Source organism: Fukomys damarensis, unplaced genomic scaffold (assembly GCF_012274545.1).
Source record: "Fukomys damarensis isolate Sample0158 unplaced genomic scaffold, DMR_v1.0_HiC HiC_scaffold_24, whole genome shotgun sequence".
Lineage (NCBI taxonomy): Eukaryota > Metazoa > Chordata > Mammalia > Rodentia > Bathyergidae > Fukomys > Fukomys damarensis.
Window position 1 is genome coordinate 4,015,407 of NW_022900936.1, and position 24,454 is coordinate 4,039,860.

General features: G+C 56.2%; 1 protein-coding gene across 3 annotated transcripts; it reads right to left on the reverse strand.

The window, feature by feature from the left end:
• Positions 1-2,114: 2,114 nt before the first annotated feature.
• On the reverse strand, positions 2,115-24,421 carry Wdr4 (WD repeat domain 4). 3 transcript variants are annotated; one of them, XM_010636498.3, is made up of 12 exons: positions 24,282-24,421; positions 23,736-23,777; positions 22,236-22,301; positions 20,819-20,962; positions 14,487-14,643; positions 13,968-14,080; positions 12,549-12,609; positions 10,217-10,315; positions 9,509-9,573; positions 9,110-9,293; positions 8,520-8,589; positions 2,115-7,465 (listed from the first exon to the last, which is right to left on the reverse strand). In XM_010636498.3, exons 1-12 carry the CDS (start codon positions 24,368-24,370, stop codon positions 7,278-7,280), a joined length of 1,278 nt encoding a protein of 425 aa, XP_010634800.1. In that variant the 5' UTR covers positions 24,371-24,421; the 3' UTR covers positions 2,115-7,277. The 3 variants fall into 3 exon arrangements, with proteins under 3 accessions (XP_010634800.1, XP_010634801.1, XP_010634802.1); XM_010636499.3 differs by lacking the exon at positions 23,736-23,777; XM_010636500.3 differs by lacking the exons at positions 23,736-23,777; positions 24,282-24,421 and adding an exon at positions 22,871-22,901.
• Between the last annotated feature and the right edge of the window lie 33 nt (positions 24,422-24,454).

Below are 24,454 nucleotides of genomic sequence, written 5' to 3' on the forward strand. Positions count from 1 at the left end.
TTGGAGCCCAGCTTGAAGGCACAGTACTTAGCACCTGTGGGCTGTCCCATCGTCCAGGTCCCTGCAAACACACTTGTCCAAATCAGAGAAGTCCACAGATTTCATTAAACAGGACACACTGTGCACTGAGAGCTGGCCCCTCTCTTCCTGTGACTCCTGCTGTATCCCTGCCTGGTCGCTGCACTGTCCATCCTGAGCCTGGCTTTCTCCAATACGAACACTGCACTCCAGATGTTTTCAGAACCGGTGCTGCAATGTGCCTCTTCCCATTCTTTTTATTTTTAACCTATGTCTTCCTATTAAATTGGGTTTATTTTTTATTTGTTGTTTTGTTTTTGAGACAAGTTCTGTGCAGTTCAGGCTGGCCTTGAACTCACTACGGAGCCCCAGATGACCTCAAATTCACAGCAATCCTCCTGCTTCAGCCTCTGAGTGCTGGAATCATAGGTATATGCCACCACTCGTGGTCTATCTTAGATAGCATATAGATAGATATTTTTAAAAATAGCATCTAGAAACCATGATAGATGTCATTTTCTTAAATAATTTTTAAAGACCCAATTAAAATGTCAGATGTTTTTATTTTGATTCATTGACAATAGTGTAAGGAGCACACTGTGAACCAGTCCCAGCTGAAGGGAGAATTAATACACTGGAAACTGGCTCTGATGTACAAGGAGATGAAGGTTAAACAATGCTAAAGAATGCTTCCAACAAGGGAGATAGAACAGGAAGCTCTTGCTTTTGTTTTGGAGTTGGGACAGGGTCTCACTATGTAGGCCAGGCTGGCCTTGAACTTGTGATCCTACTGCCTCAGCCTCCCAAGTACCAGGCTCCAGGATAAGAAACTCTTGTATAGAACTATGAAAAGGAGATAAAATGGAAAAGACAACATTGAGAGATAATCAACATTCTCAGATTCTTTTATTTAGGAAAAACCAATTCAAAACTGTACAGTGGTTAGATTTTGTGTTTGGCAGCTAGTTATAAAAAATCAAAACAAGAGTCGCTTACACACGATATGGACTAATTTTCCTCACATTATGAAGCCTGAAGATGGGCAGCTAGGAGGTAAGGGCTAAGAGAGTCCCTGGCTGTTCTCTCGGCTCCTGGAGGAACTGTTCCTCACCCAGCCCAACCCAGAGTCAGTCACATGAGTCCAAGTCCCAGCGTGGCCCTAGCCATGGAGCGGCAGAGGACACCCGCTGGGACTGCGGCGCCACTCAGACATGAGAGAGCAGACTCCTGCCCATTTGCAGCTCCTTCAGTGGCTCCCTGGGCCGAACGCTTATTGGTAATACAAGAGTTTTGGGCTGGGGAATTCCGTCTTTAATCCTGTGTCTGAGCCCCATTTCACCAGAGATCCAAGTCCTCCTGGGTTTCCACTTCTCCATCTGTAACACAGGGCACCCAGGTGAGGAAGGCACGGGGATCTGGGCTCGTCACAGCAATGGTCAGCACTGTCACCGCTGGCAGGCAGGGGCTCCCAGACCAGGCTGCATTCCTGCAGACTTCAGGGAGCAGGTGACGCCCTGGCTGGCCACCACGGACAATGCTGATTCTGATTGGTCCCCTTGTTGCCCACAGTAACCAGCCAGGGAACCAACCATTATGCACAGCTATTTACCCACGCTCATTCTCCCGTGCACCAATGTACTTATCCAACTGCCGACCTGGACCTCAAAACAAACTCACTGTCCGTGCACAGCATCCGGTCTGGTCCTCCTTACCCTGAGCCTCACAGAGTGTGCAGCCAAAATGCCGTTTCCCGGGATTTCTCTGCGATCTCCCCCTTCCCTTCCAGGCCCTTCTGCGTGGCTAAGTGGTCCAGTTGCTGCCGCCTTGTAGTTGGGTTCACCGGCCACCATGTGTTCCATCCGGGACCCCCGCACCCTGGCTGACATGCAGTTTATTTTAGCCGTCCGTGAACAGCACTACGACTCTAAGCGGGAGAGTTACACACACACATGCGCACACAATATCCTTAGAAAAACATCACTGGCCGGCGTGGTGGCGCACACCTGTAATCCCAGCACTAGGCTGAGGCAGGAGAATCGCTGTGAGTTCAAGACCAGCCTGGGCTGCATAATGAGTTCCAGGTCAGTCTCAACCACATAGTGAGACCCTGTCTCAAAAAAACCAAAAAAAAAAAAAAAAAACATCACTGGCTCATCCCTCTGCTGCTCATCTCTTCTTCCCGCTCCATCCCATCACCCCCGCTGCTGCCCGCCCTTTCATCTCTGGTTTCTCCCTCCATTTTGCACAGGAGCGATGCCTGCCATCCGCCCCCCACATTCTTACACGAGGGTCACTCGCTGCACATGCGCCACTGCACCCTGCCTTGCGCTTTCAGAGCCCCTGGTAACCAGCCGCACCGGCTCAAAGGTCTTGACTGGTGACAGAGGAACGGCCGTCACTCCTCCAGAAACCAGACAGGGGGTCTGTTTCTCCTGAGCCTCAAGGGTGGAAAGCATCTGTCCTTTTAGCTAAATGTTATCCATCTGGCCGGGTCTGGCCCTTGGTCCCTCCACTTGTAGGAGCCTTTTCAAGTAAGACTTAACAAAGAAATAGAGCTCTCTCGGGTGTATGTTGCAAGTATTTTCTGCTTTCTTGGTTTAGTTGTAATTTTATTTGTACCAAGTCAGATTTATCAACCCTTTCCCTACTGCCCCTGCATTCTAAGTTACACACTTCCCTAGAACAGGGAAGCGTCTGTATCTTCTACTGGTACTGGGGTGACTGCCTGATCTAGCCGGACTTGGACTTCACTCCTGGGCATGGAAAGAGTCGTGGACTGAATTCCGTCTTCTTCCCAAGGGCAGCCCGGCTGCCTCAGCTGTTTTAGGAGCCGCTCCGCTACCCAGTGATCTGACACCTCTGCGGCTCACAGCATTTCCAGGCATGCTTGCTGTCCTGGGTTCTCTTTCCCACGCCACTGGCCCCTGTTCACGTGCTTACACAACAGGGCCGATGACCGCAGTTTGATGTGAGTGCTAATGCTGTCGGGACTGTTCTTTTCTGTTTACCTGGTTATTTTTTGGTTTGTTCGGGCTTCCGGGTTTTCTTTGAAGGCAGGGTCTCACGGTGTGGTCCTGAACTCATAGGCTCAAGCAATCCTCCTGCTTCAGCCTCCCAAGTAACTGGACTACAGGCACTGGTTTTCCAGCTATCTTGTATCTCTCTTTTTCCACATACGTTTCAGAATCAACTTACCTAACTATAAAATAACCTGATTGAGACTGCTTTGCACACATATAAAGGCATCTGGGGAGAACTGACACATATGCTTAGCTCTCCTATCAAGATTGAGAGATGTCTCTCCATGTGTCTAATTTGATTTTTGTGCCTTTAGAGACATCTAAAATTTCATCATGGAGGTCTGCACATTTCTTATTAAATTTGTTCCTAAGCACTCTCCTCCTCTATCACAAATGGGCTTCTCCTCTCTGACCTGTTTATCGTTCACATACAGGAAGGCTGGCTTTTGTCTTGACTTTATCTCCATCCACTGCGGTAAGCGTCATAGCAGCAATCCGGGTGTCCGCACCGGTCACCATCACGTCCTCCGCGGACAGAGCTCTCCTTCCTCACCTGTGTCACTATCAGCGAGGACCCCTGCCAGTGCCAAAGAGGACAGGTGGGCGCCCTGGCCCTGCCCTATCTTAGAAGAAATGCAGCCAGTCTCTTTGGAAAGTGAAGCACTGGCTCAGGACTCAGATGTACACACTCAAGAGTGTATCCTGAGCCGGGCATGGTGATGCACGCCTGTAATCCCAGCACTCAGGAGGCTGAGGCAGGAGGATCAACCTGAGTTCAAGGCCAGCCTGGCTACACAGTGAGGTCCTATCTCAAAGACAGAAATCTATTATCAAAATAGAAATAGTGCACACAGAAACTAAGTGGCAGAGCCAGTTCTTCCCGTGCATTCACAGAACCCTCCAGCCAACAGTGCACGCTCTTCTGATAAACACGCACACAGCAACCTCTGTGCCCGCCGGCCCAGGAATGCAGTCGGAGACCCAAGGCAGGCAAAACCAGAAGGGGCTCACGGAAGTCTGAGGAAAAACCCAGTGAGCAGATGCCGGCCACACCACCACAGAAGCCGGACAGGAGCCAGTGCCTGACACCTCATATGTGGGATGCGGTTACAAGTTACAGGTTACAGGCTCACCGCTGCTTGCGTGTGCCCAGGGCCTGGAAGCTGGCTGCGCCCCAGGTCGGCAGTCCCCGTGGGGAGACCTGCAGAGATGAAGCTGGGGCAGTTGCTCCTGCCTTACACCACCAGTCCTCACTCCCAGTCGGGGCTCTTGCAATGAAGTGCCCTGTGGACCCCAGGCTGCCTGCAAACATCACGGTCTGATTTCACACTCTGGCCCGAGCCCACGACAGCGCATGTGCACACCCACAGGCCGGCAACTCCTCCCCATGCAGTCCGCCGACCCCCCCATCCACAGGCTCTGGTGTTCAGATTCAGCCAACGTAGATCGAAATCATTCAGCGGGAGAAGCAGCTTGCCTGTCACGAAGGTGACAGCGACCTGTGCAACGTTTCCTGCAGGAGACGTGGTTCGTCACCCAGAGCATTTAGGGCAGTCAGATGCGAGGCCTCCGGCCTGTGGGGGTGCGGGCAGTCTTGGACCCACCTTCGCAGACCCACGGACAACTGCTCAGTGGCGGTAACACGCGTCCCGTGGCAGCCTAGACCTGGGGCTCCCAGAGCCCGTGCGTGTGGGAGGTGACTGGTCCCGAGGGCACTCTAGCCACCTTCACGGACCCACGGAAGAGCCAGCAGCCACGTGAGCTGAGGGGCCCACTGTACAGGTCCCTGGAGTCATCACCCGAAGGGCTCAGCTCCCTTCCTGGCCCCTCCCTCGTCTCCTGGCCACCGAGCCACGGCAGCTGTGCCCCAAGCAGACCCTCCTCTGCACTCTGCGAGTGAGCCGCCCGGGGACCCTTCTCAAACCGAGCCAAACGAACCGCTCCTCCTTCAGGCTGCTATGCATCGTGCATGTCCCAGCAGCGGGACACCTGGCAACAGCCTGGCCCTGCAGCTGAACCCCGAGACGATCCCGATGTCCACCCAGAGAGGACGCGCTGTGACTTCCCCGCAATGGCAGAGCGGCACTGCACCGGCCTTGCAGAGATGAACAGGGCGGCCGTCAGTCTCAGAGGGGACACGGTGTCCTCAGCACGTGGTGCTACACTCGCGCCCTGCGTGTACTTGCACACTACACACTGCAGTGCAGAGGGAAAGCAAGGAAGCACCAAGAATAAGCGTGACAGCCAGACTCCTTTTAATCAGTAAGAGGTAGAACAAAATCCAAGGGATGTCAAAAAGGTACACAGAAACTAAAAGGGAACAGAAAATAGGCATGTAGATAAGACAGATAAAAGGGAAGGGCATAACCAGGCCAGAGCTTCCAGGACAGACTGACGAGGAGACAGGTGGACAGGAAGCTGCTCTGACCCAGCCTGCAGCGTGGCCACACAGGGTCAGAGGGGAGGGAGTTGGGTGACACGCGAGGCGGGGCCAAGGTACAAAACCCTCTGAACACACGACAGGCCAGGACTCAGCCAAGCTACTGCACACGGAGCTCTCGGGACTCCAGCACCACGGGCAGGAACAAAGCCGACTCTCAGCTCCAGACCAGGGTCCCCACAGGCTGCTGAGGGCAGGAAGCCACTTCTGGCCCTGGGCTGCCGAGGCAGAGGCAGTGGGAGCACAGAAGGGAAGGCAGCAGCAGTAAGGTACGAGACCCCTTCCACCCAGGGTCCCCTGGCCCCAGCCTCCCCTGCACCACCGCACAGCTGTGGCCTGAAGCCTCCCAGCTGGACACCACAAGCAGCACCGTGCTGGCCCAAAAACTGAGGGCGTGGCCCGGGTCTTACAGCCAGGCACTCGGCCTGGACCACTCAGACACACGACAAAGGACCAAGGTACAGGCCCACGGCCCAATGGGACATGGGAACAGGCTTTTCTACAGAAGGAAACCAGCTCAGGTTATTTTGAGACAGTCTCACTATAGTTCAGGCTGGCCTCAAACCTGCAGTGATCCTCCTGCTACAGCCTCCCGAGTAAAAAAAATCACAATTTAAAAGGGATCTGAAGATGGGCCAGTGTGAAGGGTATACACCGACTACCTCAGGCCTGGCAGCCTCTGGGTCTGTCACCCTGATCCTGTGGCCCAGCACAGAGCAGAGCAGCTGTGTCCCAGAAGTGAACGGTATTCCTGGACCCTGAGAGCTGAACATGACTTTCCCATCATGAAACATTACTTTTCCTTTTGTTTTTAAAACCAAAAAACCGTTCTTGGTTCACACAGGGAGTAGGCGAGATCCGGCCCACGGCTCTGACTTGCAGACCCAAGCACATGCTGTGTGGAGCCCGGCACCCAGCAGGCCGCCCCTGCACCGCCTCCTCAGCCCTCAGAGCCCTGCAGGAGGCCGGACACCGACAGAGGAGGCCTGACTTCCCTTAAAGCCAAGGACAGCCGATGGCTGAGGACAGTGCCAGCGCTGTGCAGATGCCCACGGACAAGCAGGCCCGGCTTGGGGTCCACAGGGTGGGACCCCTGCACTTGAAGGTGCTGGGAAATGAGGCACTTGGGAAGCGAGTGCGGCAGCTGCAGCCGTGATGCCACTGACAGGGCCACGCATGTCGAGACAGGAACAGCAGCCGAGCTCGGCTCTGGGAATCAGCCGCTGCAGCCACGCTCCGCCGCAGCACACGTGCCGAGGACCAGGAAACAGGGTCTGGGGGAATCTGCACCCGCGAAGGGCGTCTCCTCTTTATGGGTAGACAGCTGGGCCCAGCGCCACCCCTACTGCCCTGCCCTGGCAGTGATCAGTCACAGACCCGGGAAGCCAAAGGCAGCGAGGGTGGACAGGACACTTCTGCGAGGCCCACACGGAGCCAGTCGCCACGAGCAGCTACCGAGCATGGGAGCCAAGAGCAGCCTCGGGACTGGTGGCCACGTGGGGAGCACTGCCCTGGGAGGCAGCAGTAAAGGCTGAGTATGATGGAGCCTGCAGGTTTCCCCGGAGGAAACCGCAGCTGGCCAGGATAGCTGGCACGACAGTAGGAGGGCGCAGGGGGTAACTGAGCCAATGGGTGAGCACAAGCACCCCAACATGAAGGGAGCGCTCATGGCCCCCGCCCCCTAGAAGGGCCAACCGGGCACAGGCGTGCTCAGGCCCGGAGCCAGATACCACAGCGGAGCTGCCCTCTTCCTAAGGGCAGCAGGGGCAAGGAAAGCCGAGAGACGCCCAGAGCGAAGGTCAGCACCCCAAGGCCATCCGACCGGCCTGCATCTTTTTATTCTGTCCCTGGGCCCCTGGCGGAGGGCTCTGCCGCCGCTTTCTCTCCCGTTGCTGCAGCCGCTCCTCCTTCCTTTTCAGGTAGGAGCTCACGTTGTCAAAGGTGGCCTTGTAGAGACCACGGAAGCCATCGTCCACAGTGGCAGAGCCTGCAACGGGACAAGAGCAGTGCCAGGTGGGACAGCAACTCAGAACTGGGGACTCAGCCCATCACAGTCAGACCCCTGGCTCAGCTCCCCAGAAGTCCTCCCAGGACAGGCAGGCAGCGTGGTGACAGCCCGGTGTCCTGTGACTTGGGGCCTGGGGACATTCCTGCGATGCTGGCCGGCCCCAGACCTGGGATCAGAATGTGGCCAAAGGGATGGGAAGGAGTGGGAAACCCAGCTCAGAGCCACCTGTCGGGACCCCGCGCCAGCCAGGCAGGGAGGCCTCTGCCCCAGGCCGACAGAGCCGCACCCAGACTCCGACCACAGAGCAGCGAGCCAGTCACGTGTGGCAGCAGCAGGGACAGCTGCGGGCCTGAGTGTCAGCTTCAGGGGCAACCACTAGCCACAGCCCAGACAGCCTCAGCCTGGTCACGGGACTGTCCCTGTGGCACGGTCACCTCCTCCTGCCCTCACACGCTGCATATGTCTTGGAAGTGGGAGCGGCCGGGCTGGGTGCTGTGCTGGGCACCGAGAGCTGCACCTGGGGTGGCCGTGAAGGGGCTGCGGAAGTGGGCCTGGACTGTGGGGGGGCTGCGGCTGCAGCCGCACCCTCTGCACCTCACAGAGCTCGGAAACCAAGCCTAAGTTCAAATACCCACAGACTCCACGGAGCCCTGCCTTCCACCTGGAGGTGAGCCTGGCTTCCGAGGTTCCTTCCTGTGGCCTCGTCTTTACCTCAAGGGATGCCCGGGCTGATGGCCTGTGGCCATCACCATCTCCTGTCTCTGCCCAACAGGGGCGTGAGGGGAGAGACACCCTGTAGCTGCCAGGGGAGCGACTGTGGCTCTGACCGGGGGGCCGACAGGAGGGCTTGCTGTACCCTGTCAACGACACTGCCCACCCGGACCATGCAACCAGGACATGCAGTTCCCAGGCCTCGTCTCCTCATCCTCGGGGCCACAGAGGCCCTTCCCTCATGCAACACTTCCCACTGCAGTCCCTGCCTGTGGTCCACTTGGTCACGGAGCCTCACTAGCACCCGGGGTCCCGATCTCACCTTCCAACATGGCCCAGCTCCCTCGGAGGTGGCTGCAGAGTCTCTGGGAGACGGTGCTGTCGGGAACGGGCTGGAGGTGATGAGGGAAGCCAGGATCAGAGGAAGGACAGACACCAGCAGTGCCTGTCTCCAAGGCCCCTCCACCCAGAGAAAGACCAGAGGGTTTGGGGGACTAAGGCACACAGCCAGGGGCTCTGGTAAGGGGTGTGGATGTTCATATGAATGCCCAACACACTGTGACCCCATGAGATGGGCAGGGACATTTGCACATCAGTGGGGTTCTTGTGCTCCAAGCCCCTCCAGGCCCCAGGTACAAGACCAAGCCACTGAGCCCGCCCCCATGAGGGGAACACCCGAGCCACACCCAGGGCCACTTCACTGCTGCAAAGATGTGTGGAATGGGACATCCCAGGGAGGACCACCGGCGGAGCAGGGCCAGACAGTCAGCCCCAGCTCTGCCCACCCAGGCCCAGGCCCAGGTCCCTGGCCACCACGCCTGGGACACAGCCCTGGGAGCAGATGCCTTCAGGCTGAAGGGGGCTTGGGCCCAGGCCAGCAGGCCCCCAGCACCCACAACCTGCTATCCTCACCTGCCACTGGCCATCCGCGGGCCTCCAGAGCTCGAGGGGCACCTCACGACAGTCCTGCAGGACCCACAGCCCCCGCTCCTCCTCAAACGCCACATCCCACACTCGGTGTGGGAACCTCAGCTGCTGTCTGAACTCCAGCTGCCTTCGGTAGGCACTGAGCTGGAACACGAAGACCACTGGAAGGCTTCCCAGGAGAGAGAGGACGTCATCACAGTGGCCAGCCCAGCCCTGGTGGGAGGACGGTGTCTCCTTCACCGGTCCCAACCACAGGACAGCCCGAGCCCTGAGCCCTTGGCCCAGCCACTCAGGAAGCATGGCCCTGGGCATGGCCCGCAGGCAGCCACATCCCCACCCTCCCAGGGGAGGCTGCACCCACACCAGGCCCCTTCCCAAGCTCACCAGTCACACAGAAGCACCACGCAGCTCTCCTGGACCCAGAATGCGATCCGGGACACGGCAAACCTCTGCAGGGAAATATAGCTGTTCACTGGCACTGCCTGTGCCCATCACAGAGGGCAGGCATCCCACGAGTGCCCCGCAAGCAGGGCAGGGGAGAGGGACAGTGGCAGCACACCCCGCCACACTGAGGCCGAGGGAAGCCTCTCTCTGACCCCAGAGCAGGCGGAACAGTGAGAAGCTGGAGGAGCAGCGCACACAGGACGCAGAGGGGCACACAGGGGTGGCGACATGGACACAGCTGCCCCGTTACACATGAGGGTACCCTCAGAGGTCCCAGATCTCAGAGTGTGGAAGGAGAGGCCCGCCACCCACTGCATTCCCCAGCAGAGGGAAAGGCGCAGCCTACAGGGACACAGCAGGCTGGGGCGGCCCTGTCTCCGCCTGCTGACAAAGTTCATGCCTGGGTTTTTGTGGCAGCTAAACACCACCACGTTTCCCACATCTAAGTGGAATTCGAGGCCTTTCTGTAAACTAGATGTGAAAATGTGAATTACTTCCCACCTGAGTGACCAGGCTCCGTCTGAACGTGAAGACTGTGCTTGTCTCCCAGATGGGTATCTACCCCGACGTCCAAGATGGCAACCTGGTTTCCCCACGCCCAAGCGCCCAGAGAGGCGCCCTGTGAGCCCGAGCTCCGCGTGTGGCTACCTTGTGGCCCTGGGGCTCCGTTGGCTCCTGAAGACTGGCCAGGTCACAGCAGTGCAGCTGGCGGCCGCTCCGGTACTCCCAGAGCCTCAGGGTGCAGTCCTGCAGACAGACAGGTTAGCACGCGGGGCCTTGGGCCCCAAGAGGCGGGAAGGTGTCAGGACAAGAGGACAGGATACTGATGGTGGCCAGGTATGGTCACCAGAAGTTACCGTGACCGCCACGCCACCACCATGAATGCAAGGCTCTCAGAAAGACAGAAAACAGACAGCCACACAGCACAGATCCAAGGCAGCCAGACTGTCACAAGCTAGGAGGTCAGAGTCCACACACAGACTTCAGTGGTCGTGGTGTGCACAGGGAGGAATGGTGTAAGCACACACGCGTACACTGCATGCAGGCACCTCAACAATCACGCAGGCACACGGGGAGGAATGTGCAGGGCTGATTAGCATGTGGCATCTGTGCCACCTCACTGGTTAAGAATGGGTGAGCACGGCAGGTCCCTGTGCCAATAGCCAGAATGTCAGGGATTCAGGTACCTGGCCTCAATATGCCAGACTTCATTCCGAGTGAAGAACGCTATTCATCACAGCGCTGCTCAGTGAAGCTGCCCACACGGAGTGGGACAGAGGGCATCCCTGGGGCAGTGGACGAGCCCTTGCTAAGTGGGTGCACCCAGCTCCGGCCCCCCCGCAGGACTCACTTCTGCCTGAGCCTAAACAGAGAGTGCATGGGCCAAGTGTGGCACTAAACACCAAGGGGAAGACAGGCTTGTCCTGCTCACAGAAGACACAAATGCAGGCAAGGAAACTTAAAACTTACGTGGAGGAAGCGAGAGAGCCCAAGCCCAGGCAGCCCAGGACAAGAAGCCTCCAGCTCACGACAGTGCTTGAGGTTAGCAACAGTGCTGCTCTTAACACTCCCAATGACATGGAAACTCCCACAGAAGGTGGGAGTGTGAACTTGAGGCAAACGCCCAAGAAGGGAAAGAAAGTGAGAAGATAAAGACACAGAGCAGGGGAAATTCAGAGAATCAAAGCAATTCAGCCACAGACTAATCAAGCTAGAGAAAAGTAGCAGGAAGCATAGGAAGCAAGGGAAGAAGATCCCCAAGACAGGGCTCTGAGGCCCCAGGGTACAGAGCGTCCCCCACACACTTCAGACTCCCGAGGGCGACTGCAGCAGGGCGGGGCCGAGGGGACCCCTGAACATCTCCAGTTACATTCGCAGATCCCACGCGAGGGAGGGCCCGATGCAGGACAGCTTCAGACAGGAGGGCAGAGAACGGAGGAGACGGCAGAGGATACCGTCAGGACTGCAGCCAGGGCTGGGGCTGGGGCTGGCTCGGGGTGAAGCATTTGCCTGCACGCATGAGGCCCGCAAAAAACCAGAACAAAACAGCCTCAAACTGGTGACCTATAGTCTGGGGTAGATTAAAGAGATTTCCGGAAAGAGAAGGCTCAAAGACCAGGCACTCTCTGTACCTCCTGAAAAGCTACTGGAAGACATGGGAGCCACCAAAATGTGGCAGTCCCTGTAGAGACAGGGCCTTAGGAGTCTGCTCTGTGCCCACGGGGGGCGCCTGGGGACCCTGCCACACTGGCTTCCTTCCCTCTACATCCACGTGGAGCACAGTGCTGAGGGGCAGGAGACAGCTCAAGGAAGCTGGGAGACGCCAGGGCCGGAGGCAGGGGAGGCACAGCCGGGGGCAGGTCAGCAGGCACCATCACTCCATGCCACAGCCAGAGAAGGGGCCTGGCTTTGTGAAGAAAAGGGACATTCCAGAGAACGCTCCTCAGAAGAAAGAGTCTCCACCTACTGGTGCGAGGCCTGCAGACCCAACTTCTGTGGCTGGGAAGTTTCCATGTGGCCAAGGCCTGGCAGGCACCCCACGGGTCCTCCGCTACCACATTACCCGCCAACCAGAGTGGGGTCTGACAGACAAGAGGGACCAGACCCTAGGAGGCTCCGTAGGGGTACCCTACCAACTATTCACAGGGTCACCCACACCGTCTGTCCTGGGACAAACGCCTTCCGGGCCCTCACAGAGCGCGGCACTTGGCCACCCAGGTACACCGCACATACCCCACATGTGCGCACACACACACACACACACACACTCATGTACACCTCATATACATGCGCGTGTGCGCACACACACAGGCCTGAGTGAATGGCTGAGGCCAGGGAGTGAGCCACAGGCGGCTCTAAGAATCAGGACACAGGCACCACCTAGTGGACGCCACTGACCAGCAGGGATGCAAGAGAACAATACTTGCAGGTGCGGGGGTGGCTCCCCAAGGGCACCAGCGTCCCCACACAGCGCACTCACCCCGGAAGAGGACAGCAGCAGCTCCGGATGGCCAGGCACCACCAAGATGCGGCTCACAAACCTGTAGGATGAGAGGCGAGGGTCAGTCCAGCTGTGGCGTGCAGCGTCTACCTCCGGAAGGGGCCTCTGCGGGCTCCACCATCCGCCAGGACCAGGAAGAGCTGCACGGTGACCGGGAAATGACTTCTGCCTGAGGAGAGGGCTGGCTGAGCTCCCCAGAGCACCTGCCTACCCTGCCACGCCTACACAGAAAGCAGGCGACATCGGGCGACAGAGTGGAGGAGGATGCAGCCCAAAAACAGGCAGGCGGGCCAGCCCAGCACTAGGGCCCCAAGTGACCCACCAGGGACCTGTCCACGCTTAGCCCAGTTCACTGGCACTAAGCCTGCAGCAGCACAGGACACAGCACCGCAGCCACCAAGGGCGGAAACCAGTTGCCACCGGTTTGAAAGTAAACAATGCGCTGCAATTCGTTTACACAGCCCCCAAGGAGTGGGCTGACCCAGCACCTGGGACACAGCGGGGTACTGAGGTACTGTACTCAGAGCCACCAGGGTGCCAGGGACGCAGTGAGAACAATGTGCACATGCCGTCACGGCTCAAGGGCACGACAGCCCCAGTGTGACCCGTGGCAGAGCTTCAGGAGGGCTGGATGCATCACAGAAAAGCCAAAGAGGAACAGGTGTAACGAACCCGTCCCCACAGGGCGGGATGGAGCTCAGCGGCAGCGTGTGCTTTTTAAATAAACAGGAGGTCCTGGGTCTACACACACACACACACACACACACACACACACACACGTGGAAAAAAGTAGGAAATTTTAAGCTTCTATTTAGCTCAGTATATCCACATTAAAAGGCCCACTACAGCAGTGCACACCTGTAATCTCAGCACTCAGGAAGCTGACGCAGGAGGATCACCAGGAGTTTGAGGCCAGCCTGAACTACATAGTGAGACCCTGATTTAAAAACAAAAAAAAAGGTACACCCAGGGCATTTCCCTGGAGAAGCCCCCAAGGGAGCAGGCAGCATCAGTGGGTGAGCTGAAGGGGCGAGGGAGGGTGTGAGCAGCAGCAGTGTGTGCCAGGACCTGAGACAGGAGTACACACTTGTCAGTGAAACACGGGGGACCTGCGGGTCACAAGTGCGCAGAGCTGGGTTAGGAACAACCACCTCAACGCCAAAGGTGACCCCCAGGGGCACAGACAGCGACACCAGCCTTCCTGAAGGGGCTTCTGCACCCCATGCAGCAAGCCTGGAACTCAATTACAGCTCTGCGGTGATTTCCACTGCGTCCCACCATTTCCAGGCCATGAGCGCACTGAGCGCTGCTCCCTCTCGCACGCCATTGTCAGCAGCGAGCTGCAGTGCACCAGGAGGCGTCTGCAGCAGGGGCAGAGCGGGCAGCGCATGCACTCACTCTGTGTGGCCCAGGCAGAAGGACTCGATGCAGTGGGGCGCTGCGGCCCAGCTGACACGGATCTTCTCGTCCCGGTCGGCAGTGAGCACGAAGCGGTCGTCGGGGCTCAGTGCCTATGGAGCAGTGGCAGAAAAGAGCAAGGAGCTCGCTCAGAGCTGACCCAGGACCCAGGAGCACCACTCCTCCCCAGGGAGGCGGGGCCTCTCTGCCCGGCAGCGCGGATCCCTGGGCCCCTGGGACAGCTCCCGGCCATCCCCAGCCGGGGCTCTGAGCTCAGCTGGGGGCCGGAGCCGCACCATGTCACACATGGACCCAACTCCTACTCCGCCCTCCCCACCAGAGCCCCAGGTCCAGACCGGCACCGTGCTCTGGTGCGTGTCACCCCTCCCCGTCTCCAGTGGACTGTGGTGCAGCTGCCCACCCACCCTGCGGTCCCTGCCCCACCCAGCTGCCCACCAGGTAGGGAGCAGCCACCCACCGCCCAGCCTGCGCAGCCCAACATGGGGCACCCCCACATACCACGTCCAGCAGCATGGACAGGTGCCCGAGCTCCAGCCTGCCACCCCCGAGCGGCTCCAGCACCGAGAAGGAGTAGACGTCTCCAGACTTGTCGGCCACCAGCACCCTCTCCTCAGAGGTGGTGAAGGTCAGGGCCGTGCACCGCCTCACCACGGACCTGCAGGGCCAGGCGCCCGTCAACGTCAGGGCACTTGGGCCCCTCTGACGGCTCAGCCTCACCCACCGCTGTCCTGCCAGCAGGGGCCACAGCCACTCGCGGCCCCTCACTCCTGGGCAGTAGGTAGCACCCACCAAGTCCGTGCCTGCCCGGCACGTCACAGGCGAGGCCTGGCCAGGAGGCCCCGCGCGGGTGCTGCAGGTCAGCGCCTCTCTACCTGCTACAGGCAACAGCACCAAAAATGATCGTGCAATGAACGCAAAGTGTGCCACGTGGTGCTTGTTGTAGCTGGTCCAGGAGCCAAACAGTTTCCGCTGGGAAGGGTCACAAGGCAGCGACACCCACAAATTCTACAGCATGCATTGAGCACCAAGTGATAACTCCAGTGTCAAGATGTTGGTGTGAGATGCGTCCAGTACCCAGTTCCGAGAGCTTCAAAGCAGCCAGCACGGAGGCCGGACTGCATGTGAGTATCTGACACAAGCCTGCCGACTCCGGGTAGGCTGGGGCCGGTCACCATGACAGGCAGGAAGCTGTCGCCACCCCGGAAGCTCTGCAGTGCACCTGAGAGCGGGAGACAGGCAGCTTCAGACACTGCATGTGCTGGGTCACCCTCAGGACCCGCGACTCTCAGGCCACTGCCGCCAGCTCCACCTGGTGGCAATGGGAATGCCACATGAGGTGCCAGGTGCTCCTGCCCTGTGCCTGTGAGGAGGAGGAGGAGGAGGAGGAGGAGGAACGGCAAGGCCAGGGGCATCCCGCCTTCACCAGATCCCCAACAGGGCCCAGGCCCCCATGTATGCAGGCTGGCTCAGTGAGCAACCAAGCTGCTGAGCCCCTTGGGACCAGCTGGGACCCCACCTGCTCCCGGTCACTGTGTGGCCTGCAGGACGCAACTCTCACAGGCAAGCTTTACTCTGCATGTCTCGCTCTACTCGGATCTCCTCCACACGTGCCCAATGTGCACTGTAGCACTGGCCCCAGCCGCACAGCACAGCCAACCCCCGCTCTCCTTTGCCACCCAAGAACGGGCAGCTGGCACCAAGCAGCTCACGGTGGACTGCCAGACGTCAGCCCGAATCGGCAGCTAAGCTGGCAGACCTGCGTGGCCAACATGGGACCGGGCAGGACAGAGGACAGCAAAGCAGCAGGACAGCCACACCACATCTCTGCCACAGCGACTGGACCGAGGGGACCACTCCTCCTTACCTCCTCCTGCCCCAGCCGCAGGCTTGGGCAGATGCGGAGGAGCAGGGACAACAGAAAATGACAGGCCCAGGCAGGGCTGATCGGGACCACAGGCACTGCACACTGGGCCAGCAATGCAGCCTGAGCAGCACAGCGAGCACTGCGGACCCAGAAGGGCTGCTGCCCGGGACACGGTGCGAGTGGCACAGGTGCCTGAAGAGCTGGTACCCTCAGTTCACCCTCTGTCTTATTCCAGCTGCAGGAGACCAGCTCCTCACAGTCAATTTGTCCCAGCAGAAGCCAGGTGCCATGGGAGTGGGGATCAGGATGTAAGCAGCCAGATGCAGATGGCAGGGCATGAGGCAGCACGCAAGCCCACACAACCTCAGGCCCCAGGGACCAGCACCTGCCTTCCTCGCTGAGGCACTAGGCACATGGCCACAGCCCACAGGACAGAGGAACAGTGCTGTTCCCCATCCCGAGTGCTGGCCCCCTAGAGCACCCTGCTGCTGAGCAGGGCCAGGGCGCCAGGGTATCAGGCAGTATTCCCTAACTCCTGCACCCAGCAGCTGACGTGGAGCAATCCCAGCTCTGACTTCCGGGCACCCTACTGTCCTGGGTTTCATCCAGAGGACAAGGGGGGGATTCACCTGCAGCTGGGCTCAGAGACCCTGGAAGAGGGGACCCCGAGCCAAAGGCAGCCAAACAGCAGAAGAGAGTGAGGCCAGGCTCCCCAGAGGCTGGGGACGTGGCTCTGTGTCACAGCAAGTCCTAGGATACCCTGGGTTCAATCCCCAGCACTGCCAAATAAAAAAGACCAAAAACAAAAACCAAGAGCACATATCCAAAGGGAAAAACTGCTGGGCAGCAGCTGCTGTTCTCAGCCACCTTTCCACTCTGCCCAGCCTGACTTTCATTACCATGTGTTGCTTTCAAGACGCAGCACTGCCCAGCCTGGCGCCATGCACAGGACGAGTGGGGACAGGCGGTTGACTCACAGCTCCCGGGTCTGCATGCCCCGGAGCGCTGCCCCCAGTGATGCCAACTAGAAGCCACCAGGCTCAAGAGCCTTCTTGTCCTCCACCCTCAGACCATGCTGGACACAGGGCACAGACCTGATCCCTTCGAGTGTCAGAGCCCACCAGGGTGCAGGAGTGGTGGGGCACCTCAAATTCGGGGTGAGCTGCAAGCCACACTGACACAAAGCGACACTGCTCACCGGGAGGGACAGTAGTCACGACCACATGACACCCGAAGAATGAGGACAAACATGGGCCCCACCGCACGGCACGCTGTGTCCCCACACCTCTGCCAGCAGCTCTCGACACAGGGGCCACCTCCACGGTTGGGCCTCATCCCCAGGGACGGGGTGCACAGCCTGACAAGGTGGTCTGGGCCGTGGGCACCCTAGATGCTGCCGAGGCATCGCCTTCCTGGAGAACTGACCCGGGTCCCTTCACCACCCCATGACCTCTGGGCGAGTTCTGCAAGTCCTTCTCGTGAACTGGTGAGCCTGAGGGGCCCTGGGACTCCAAACCCGCAGCTGGAGTCAGATGGGAGGGATCTGGAGGACTGCAGCCTCCAGCTCGCCCCCACGCAAATTTCCAGACCGAACGAGAAAGAGGCACTGGAAACAGTTTCGGCAGGACAGCAACAACCTACCTGTCTCACAGCAAGGGTGACAGTGTGGGGGGACAGGGGACAAACTACTGCTCAGAGCACACAGAGCAACCCACACACACACACACACGTGTGACTCGGTGGGGAACCCCAGAGGCCACACCCATGCTTGTGCAGCTCACCAGTGGGGAGATCCAGGGTACTTTTCTGGGTTTATACTTCTCTGTGATTTTCAACTTTGTGTAACAACCAAATCAAAGGAGAAAAATGGGAAAATCAATGCAGGTCACCTACATGTCCTATCCTCCAGGACAGACTCCCGGTTAACTTCATGACCTAACTGACTAACTTACCAAAGCCCACAGAGACCCTGGATGTGAGGTCCCACAAGAGGCCTGAACCACATGTCAGTGTGCGAATCACAGATCTGTCCCCATCTGGGTCATAAATGGCCCCAAAGGCCATGCTCAGAAGGTCTGGTCCCCAGTTGTGCTCTACAGAGCGGTGGTGGAATCCTAAAGAGATGGAGCCCCGCAGGGTAATGAGGTCACCGGGCGTCCCTGAGGGTACCCAGCCCCTCTTCTCTCTGCTTCCTGGCTACCACAGAGCCAGCAGCTGAGTTCCACCACACACTCCTGCCAAGAGGTTCTGCCTCAGCACTGACCCAAGAGCAATGCTGCCAGCTGTCCAGGGCTCTGGAACCATGAGCCAGAATAAACCTTCCTCCTTGACGGTGCTTATCTGACAGTTACCATGACAGAAAGCTGGAAGATGCAACACCACACAAGGGGCCCCTACAATCAGTGTAAAAAGGAGCCACCTCCAACTGAAAAAAGAAATGCAACAAAAGCTCACAAAACACAAATGACTCTTCAGTATACACAAAAATTGGCCAACCTCATTCATAAGAGAGAAGTACAAGATACCATTTCTCTTTCATCAGACTGCCTAAAATTGTACGATGTCAGATGACCTTGATGAGGTGGTCCACGAGGAGAAAGAGGCCCTTTCCAATTTTATTTCTGTCACACTTGCAGCACTGGGGACTGAACCCAGGGCCACACACTTGCTGGGCAAGCACTGTCTGACCCACATCCCAGCCCCAAGAGGCACTCTGTACTCGGAGAGGAGGACAGCTACCACTCCCCAGAAATCATCTACCCAAAGCACCAAGGGGACCTGCCAGTGCATCTGGAGGGGTCCCTCCTACTGGTTCACACACAGATGAGAAATGGCACATCCATGTGTGCAAATCCACCAAAGCACTCTTGCAGCAGAACAAGCAGCATACATGAGAGAGTCCATCGATGGAGGGATGGTTAACAAAATCACACAGTTCGGCAGCCCCAGCCCCTGCCCCTTACAGTCCCCAGCCAGTGCTGAGATCCACCGCCCTCTTCCTAGTCCACATCGGCCTCGCTTTTCCTCGCCTCCAAAGCAACCTCCAGTACGAGAAGACAGCAGGCCTCCTCCCGCAGCTATGTCTCTCAGCCTCAAACACAGCCTCAAGTCTGCAGCACCAGAATTCAGCACAACCAAAGCACAGGTCGAGGGCAGGGTGGAACTCAGCAGAGGAGCCCGAGCCCAGCCAGCATGAGGCCCTGGAGTCAGTAAAGCGCCTGTCACCCACCCCAGTGCACACTGCGTGACTAAGCCTGCACTGTCACAGGTGACCAGGCGCCTGTGCATAGGTCCACGGCACAGCTTAGCCACCTTAGCAGACAAATTCCCACCAGGATCTTTCAGATCATTTGACCTGAGCATCTGATGGAGCCCTGCATGTTCTCCACACATAAACTTAGCAACCAGCATCAGGAAGGCAGGAGTAACTGCTGTGAACTAAACCATGACCTCCACCTGTCCCAAACTCACAGTTCAACCCCTGACCTTCCCAGCACCACAGAACGGGACTGTACAGAGGCGACACAGACCCAGCAGAGCCAGGGCCAGAGCCAGGGCCAGGATGACTGTGTCGAGCACAGACACACTGCAGCGCCTGACCTCACACTGCCAGCCTGCAGGTTCCAGTGGGGGACCCAGTGGGAAACCCCAAGGCCACCCTGCCAGATTCACCTCTAGTCCTAAAGATACTTCACCTGGCCCACACCTCACCTGACTCACTAGTGCGGAGCTACTTTGTATATGTGCTGCTGAAGTGAGCACAGTGCGGAGCTACTCTGACGAGAGGCCTCTGAAGATCAGGATCACGCTCACCAGACAGGTGGACACAACAGTTTCACATCAATCAGACACATGGTGACACACTTTAAGTCACTCTTGTACTAGCGAGCTGCCAGGCCTGTGAGAAGTTTGGTGTGTCCCTGAGCATCCTAGATTTGTCCTGTGTTAAATTTCTCCACCATTTACATCTTTTACCTATGTGATACCCAAAAACGGACTTATGCCAAAAACAAAGCAATGCTGTGAGACTTTACTTTGAATCTGACTGGAAAAGAGGGCAGCTTGGATCCTCTTGCTTCTGACGTCACCTGGGATTCAACTTTTTACCCTTCTCTTAGACAATAAGATTAAAATTAAAAGTCTACAAAGATCAGTTGAACCCAATATGGTATGAGCCAGCTGGTAAGAGAAATTCCCTAACCTCAGTGGTTCACACATTGTGAAGTCCGTGTTTATCGCTGATGACACGGGCTGTCAAGAAACAGCTAAGCCACAGAGGTTCAAGGTGGAAATGAGGGGCCCGAGCATGTCCATTTCATCATCACAGAACAACCAGAACCCGTGATGCACACAGCTAACATGCGTCAGATTACCAGAGCCAAAATAAATGCAAATCTGGCCAGGTACAATGGTACATACCTGTAACCCCAGCTACTCTGGAGGGTGAGGCAGGAGGATGGTAAGTAAATGCAAGGCCAGCCTGGGCAACTTAACAAGACCTTGCCTCAAAAAAAAAAAAGGCTGGGGACGTAGCTCAGAACAAGGCCCCAGGTTCAAGCCCCAGTACTGGAAAAAAAGAAGAGAAGAGAAGAGGAGAGGAATACATAAAGCAGCACGTATAGGACTCCACCAGGTAAGAGGAATACAGGCCCAGCGCTGGTGCTCCTGCCTGCATTACTGACCTCTCCCCCAGACACCCAGTCCCACCCGCTCTGCAAGTACACAGAAAGAAGCGTTCTCAGCTCCATCACTCTGAGCCAGCTGGCCCAAGACAGGCCTTACCACGCTCACGGGCTGCTAGAAGAATTCAGTGAGTTAATACACATAAACTGCTGGAATCCGTGCCTGGCACCTAGCTGGGACTCCTTAGTTGCTTATCGCTACAGTTACTGTCACTACTGCTACTGACATGCAAGTACAGGGTGTGCACAGGACAACTTAAGGATTCAACATTAGCATTTCATACCTGACACTCAGACATTGCCATGGTTTTGTACGGAAAAGAATCAGACGCTTACTGTCATCAGTTAAAGCAAAATAGCTGCCAGACTTGGAGAAGGTGGACGCCAGAATTGTGTCACTCCCCTGGTCCACGGGCTGTCCGTCCTCCCTAGGAGAGAGAAAAGGCAACAGTGAGGCCTCACCTGAGGAAGGACAGCTTTGTTCCTCGATGGCTAGCCTTGCCTGTGGAAGACCACAATACTGCTTATGCCCAAAGCAAAGTGCAGAGAGGCGTGAAGAGTGAACCTCACAGTTGGTTTGTTTATGGCCGAAGCCTGTGTGCCAAGGTCAGAGTAACTCACACCCAAGTTCTGTTCCCACAACTAAAGCCTTAACTAGAAGGACAATGTTCTAATTACAACCTTATATTCTGTCTATTCTGTTCCTAATTCAAGAATCCTGTCTCTTCCTTTTCAAGCCTTATCTCCATTAGTTTCCATAGAAACCATACAACTGCATATCCTAGTTTGCCTTTACCCCAACTAAACTAAAAACCAGTAGCTTAGGGGACCTGGGATTTTTAGCTCAGTGGTTCTGCCACCTGCCTTGAAAGCACAAGGTCCTGAGTTCTATCCCCGGTACCAAAAAATAAAAAACAAAACAGTGATGGCTTGAACTGGTCAGCACCTTTTGCTAAAGTAGCACTGGCCATCCTAGTTCCCCGATTTCTGTCTCTCTTAGTTCTTTTAGTTTTTTTTCTCAGGCATGCAACATACCCTGAGCAGGAAACTGGAGCCTACTGCAGAGGTTTCCAGTAACGCTTCAGGGATTTCCAGTACTTGTCAGTGTAGTGAGCAGAAGCAGAAAAGAGGTAAACAGTCACGCAGCCAGACTATGAAGGGGACACTGAAGGCTCAAAAAAGCAGCTCTAGGTTCACAAAGGTAAACCCTAACTAAACAGAGAATGTCAGCAAACATGGTAGAAGCCAAAGCACTAGATGGAAAACCTGAGAAATCACACAGCCCACCCTTCATGGACACAACTAATCCAAGATCACCGGCAGGGACCAAACCATATTACAAGAGAACTGAGCCATAAGACCAAATGTACTCAAGAAAGCCACCATATGACATCATCACACGGTCTGCTTCCATCTCTCACTTACCCAAAGTTACACCCGCCTTCAGTGCATTTCAAGTGTTCATTATCACTTCAAGGAGCCAAGGATGGTCACTGGCAGGAACTCAATGATTTGGAAAAGTCCTAAATACTCTCAATCCCTAACTTGAAAGCTACCTTCACGTTTCTTTCCTGAGGTAGAACTTACTCATCCACACCATAAGTGATAGAAATTAAGAATTCATCAACACAGCTACTGCCTGCACTCCCGGCCCCATCAACCAAACCACTGGGTCCTGCTGGTGCCTCCCCACAATCTTACCCTTTATTCTCTTGCACCTTCTTTTCTGCAGCACTGCAATCATATGTGAAGAGGCTGCCATCATCACTAAAAGGAAAACAACAGAATGAACACTTTGTTAACAAAAATGCTGGTTTTCTTTTCCCTTGAACCAAAAATATTTGTGTACTTATTAAATTGTGGGTCTTATCCATGACAAAAAAGAAAACCGTCTAGGTATAATATTTCAGAGAAGAGTTAAGGAGCTTTATTTGCTTAACTTAGTTGGGTAAGTCAGACACAATCAGCACAGTTCTCTCTATCAGTTCAGCATGACGGCACATGTCTTTAATCCCAGCACTGAGGAGGCTGAGGCAGGAAGATCACTGGGAGTTCGAGGCTAGCCTGGACTACATACCAAGACACTGTCTCAAAAAAACAAAGGGACTGGGGATTTAGCTCAGTGGTTCCAGCACCTGCCTCACAGCACAAGGGCCTGAGTTCAATCCCTAGTACCAAAAAAACAAAACAAAACAAAACAAAAAGAAAATCTGTTCAGTAAAAGAAAGTGGGAAGGGAGGCAGAAATAAAAAATAAATGAATGAATGAAAAACTCAGCAGGAATTAATGCCACTCTTTCAAGTACTAAAAACACGGCCAGGCAGGGTGGTGCACACCTGTAATTCCAATACTTGGGAGGTTGAAGCAGAAGATCACTGTGAGTTCAAGGCCAGCTTTAACTACACACTGAGACCCTGTCTCAAATGTAAATAAATAAATGAAACAACATGGTTATAAAACAGTATGTTGATATTGCTGAGTTTTCTATAGGATTCTGCACCCAAATTTCAAAACATTACCAGTTCAGGAAAATGCTTATCTACCTGAAAAAGCTCCCATGACCCACTGTAGGAATCATCCATCTTCTCTATCAGACCCTAAGTCAATGAAGAGGAACCTTTTGGAGCTTTCAAGATACAAACAGCCTGCTGTAGCACACAGACATAGATTCGCCACCACTGACCTAAGCTATCCTGCTTCTCCCATCTCCAGGCCCATGGAAACTATCTCGTGCATACCAGTGATGGTGAACCTATGGCACATGAGCCACAGCAGGTTGGTTGTATCACTGAAAGCTCTAAAAGGTTCACCACCCCTGACTGCACCCTATGCTTTTCACAGGGGAACACTGAAAACTGTGAAGACAGAGAAGTCTTTGCTATCCCTGAAGTTACTCCAATAACAGACTGAAGCAAGCAGATGGTATCTAACATGCCCACGGTTCACTGCGACAAGTATTAGGGGCTGTAGGTCTCTAAAGCAAAACAATCTGGGATATGTGATGGGTTTGTAAATTGTGAAGTCTGTATTTAATACCGGACAGACTGTACAGTGCATGTTTAACACACACGTCATCTACTTTAAGTATGGAAGAATTAAAACTACCCTGGGGAAGGAAACGAGCAGCTGACTGACCACCACTAAATGCCCCGGCATCCAGGTTCCTAAATCAAGCGTATTTGATTAATAAACAATATTTACCGATTTGAGAATCCTGGGTGCTTTCCATGCCCTGGGAATACACTAAGGCAAGAGAATGAAATTACAGAAAGCAAAGACACAATGTGAAGGGCAATGGGAGGTGCGCGATGCAGGACGTGAACGCATCCCTGGTATGGAATCCTCTTATTGCCCCAGCGCTGTACGTCATTAGGACCAACTGGGTGAACACAGGTCTGAAAGGAGCGGCAGGTACAACCCGAAGGAGAGGTGGCAGGGGGCGCGCTGAGGGACGGGGAAGAGTCTGCCGAGCGGACAGTGAAGCCCGCCTCACCCGCGACGCCCGGAGCTGGGCTAGCCAGTGTCGCTCCACGTAACCCGGCCCACGCGGTGGCCGCACGGCAGCCGAAGAGCCCGGAGTCCAGAAGTGACTCATGCTGCCCGGGCGAGAGCGCCGCACACCCGCAGTCCAGGGAAGGAACAGCCCCGCCACGCCGCGGGCTGACAGCTGCGGCACATTCCCTGGGAAGGAATCGGGGTCTTCAGGACCGAAGCGCACCCGCAGCTCCAGGCCCGGGGCCCCCTCACCTGGTCGCAGTGGAGATGGCCAGGAATCGGCTGCCGCCCCGCACCACCAGCGCCTGCCCGCACAATGCCAGCCCCGCGGAACTCGCCATAGACTCTCCCTCCCCTACGCCACTCGCGTGCGCGGTACTGCGCCTCTTCCGCTCGGCGCGGGTCAGTGACGTCACACGCAGGTG

What these genes read in the sequence shown, in the direction of transcription:
- Wdr4 (XM_010636498.3), bottom strand. Translation starts at nt 24,370, where the DNA reads ATGGCGAGTTCCGCGGGGCTGGCATTGTGCGGGCAGGCGCTGGTGGTG. An exon ending in CACCCAGGATTCTCAAATCG is followed by an intron (nt 22,302 to 23,735) that starts GTAAATATTGTT and finishes TTTTCCTTTTAG; the next exon opens with TGATGATGGCAGCCTCTTCA. An exon ending in TGTCCATGCTGCTGGACGTG is followed by an intron (nt 14,081 to 14,486) that starts GTATGTGGGGGT and finishes ACTGCTCCATAG; the next exon opens with GCACTGAGCCCCGACGACCG.